The sequence below is a fragment of the Acyrthosiphon pisum genome, chromosome X (genome assembly GCF_005508785.2).
Source record: "Acyrthosiphon pisum isolate AL4f chromosome X, pea_aphid_22Mar2018_4r6ur, whole genome shotgun sequence".
Lineage (NCBI taxonomy): Eukaryota > Metazoa > Arthropoda > Insecta > Hemiptera > Aphididae > Acyrthosiphon > Acyrthosiphon pisum.
In genome coordinates this window covers 9,847,288-9,850,184 of record NC_042493.1, presented here as the reverse complement: position 1 = coordinate 9,850,184, position 2,897 = coordinate 9,847,288, and the positions used below count along the sequence as shown (strand labels likewise).

Sequence of the window (2,897 nt, the reverse complement as noted above, 5' to 3'; positions counted from 1 at the left end):
CTCCAGGTGTCAAAACAAAAACTAATGGAGTTAAACAATTGGAGTCTTCAAAAATTGTTGGTAAATCAAATGGCAGAGGAACAGTGAATTTATGATCCAATACTGATTCGTCTGTTATAAAATATATGTATTAGGTACACCAGATAATTAGAAAACCATTTACCATCCATGATTTGTAATAATAATAATAATTAATAAGCTTACTAGCAACAAAATACTGAACAGCTGGTATAATTTTATCATATCGAAGTAAACGTATTATGAGACATTTTTGAAAATAATTCAGATGTTTATCCCATGGATCAGGAAAAGTTGCCAAATGTGGTTCCAATGAATCGTAAATTTCTTTCCATTTATTCGTGTTGGTTTCGAAATCCACTTTAATATTCTTTAAATATAAAGTTACATTTTTTAGTACGATTTATTAAAACATATATAAAGGTATAACTAAACGTTAAAAATAAGATTTTATAAAATATTACGTTGAATTTGGGAAGATTTTCAAGTCTACATAATTCATCCCAGCTTTTATTCTGTAACCAACTGATCGGATTTTTGAACGGATTATCTAAACTAATTCCACCTGTAAGGAAGAATATCCATTCATCCATATCCACTTCTTCAGATAAATTAATAGCCATAATCAACGATAATAATAACTTGTCCTAATAACAATTAATGATCATTAAAATTAAAAGTCTAAGTAGACAAACAAAATTAACCTTTTTATTTTTTTTTTAATCGTAGTTATACGTATCTATTATTTGATAATATTGTATTTATACGACAACAGTTAAATATTATATTTTTAAGAAAAATATGTTAATTGTATAGCTAATACATTATTAAATTACTAAGTGATAAAATGTAAATTATATTGTTAAAATCAATTTATATTTGTTTAAAGATGACCATATTATAATATTTAATTTGCTTGTATATAGGTATTTTGGTTATAAAACTAAAATATTAAGTTATCCGTAAAAATTACTTTTTCAAATAAACTTCTGCATATGTTAACGTATAAGGAATATGTAAAATATTTAATCAATTCATTTGTTCGATCTTCGATATTTATACGTTTAGGGCTATTTTTAATAGCTACACTGAATAATTGTATAAACCACGCTAGAGAATATTGATACATGGGGTCAATATTTGCTAACGTATCAATGGTGAAAAATAGTTTAGTTGAATGTGTGGCAACAATACGGTATTGTTGCCTTGTTTTGTCTATTATTCGTTCAGTGATTTCAGATTCTGCTTGTTTTTCTTTTATTTCGTTTGCTAAAGTTTTTGAAGAACTTAATATGGTTACAGCACCTTCGTCCTCCAAAATATTTCCTTCAGTCGAACTCAGGACTTCCAATATTTTATCTTCGGTGTCTTTTAAAGATCTAAAAAAAAATTTTTTTTTTGTAATTTATAAGATGTATTAAAGTAGGTAGGTATGAATATTAGATCTTTATAGCTGAGTGAGTGTCTTCTAATGATTTGACTTATTTTTTGATTTTGGGACAGTGTAAAAATTCAAAAAGCTTCGTACATCAAATATTTAAATTTTATGTTAATCACACATTTTACTCAAGTGAGTTATTTTAAATATTAAAATGTTCTGACCATTTTTTAATTTAGTTATTTATATTTAGTGATAAATATTATATATTATACCTATGGCCATTATACACTTTTGTGAACAATTTGTTTCTTGATTGATTGAAGAATTAATAATATAATAGGAATTAATTATTTACTTGGCATTTTTTGCACCTTGGATGATCAATTCATTCTTTACAGTTTCTAAATCAGGTCTATCTTTAGCCACTACTTCACCTAGTAACTGATCTTCCAGGCCAATGGGTGTTATCATAAAATTCAATAATACCACTTTTACAGCTACTTCTGGTAAGTAATGTGGATTTTTCAATTTAGTTGTTATATAAAACCTTAAAATACATTACATTATTAAAAAATAATTATACAAAAAAATACAAAATCATGTAAGTCAGTAAAGATACCTGAAATTGGGATTATATTCAATGATGGAATCACCTAATGTTAGGCAGTAAGTTCCACGAGTTAAAAATATTTGTTTTAATAATACAGGGTCTAATATAGGATCCAATTCTTCATAAATGTTTTCTAATAAAACCTAAAATGTATTAAACATATCAAGTTATATTTTTTTAATTTTATGATATATTTTATATAAGAATAAAATGTTAAATGTAGTAATTGCATATTAAGCTCTAAAATTAGTATGTGTGAGGTATTCTAAAGAGAAGTTCGTTAAGATACTGATGAGATATTGAGATAGTGCAAGGAATACCAGCAAATGAGTACATTGTGATAGCTGGTGACATGAATGGCCATTTAGGAAGTGATAAGCCATGGTATGGGGGGTACATGAAGAAATATGATGAAAGAACAGTGTGGTACATTGTGGGAAGTATAAATTAATTTTGGAGGAGCACATCAAGTGTTATTAAACTGTAGCATTTGATATTGTTAGTGAGAGTAAAGGCAGTATGCTGCAGAAACAATACATGTGGTGATGAGGTATGGAAAATAATATTAAGGAAGAAAACTCAGTTTAGAAAATGGGAGAAAGTTTGAACCATAGAGGAGTATAAAGGATACACTCAAATGTAGTGAGAGTGGCTATGGAAATAAATGTTAAAGAAAAGAGAAGAAAGGAAGACTAAAGAAGATATGGGTTAACAGAATAAGGAATGATATTATAAAAATACACTTTTAGGGGTACAACAAGATTGGCTGACCTCATAATACTGTAATGATATATATATATATATCTTTTTAAATTATATATTATACTTATCGAACGACATTTAAATTTAAAGATCATATTATTATACATCATAATTATACATACATTC

The 2,897-nt window shown here is 26.7% G+C and overlaps 1 protein-coding gene across 1 annotated transcript in view; it reads right to left on the bottom strand.

Annotated features, from left to right (window-relative positions):
• Window positions 1–2,897, bottom strand: part of LOC100163278 (dynein heavy chain 7, axonemal) — a 29,846-nt gene that overhangs the window by 9,350 nt on the left and 17,599 nt on the right. Inside the window, 6 exon segments of the mRNA XM_029485925.1 lie at window positions 4–111; window positions 205–388; window positions 483–665; window positions 992–1,397; window positions 1,755–1,946; window positions 2,019–2,152. Coding sequence (XP_029341785.1) covers window positions 4–111; window positions 205–388; window positions 483–665; window positions 992–1,397; window positions 1,755–1,946; window positions 2,019–2,152 — 1,207 coding nt within the window.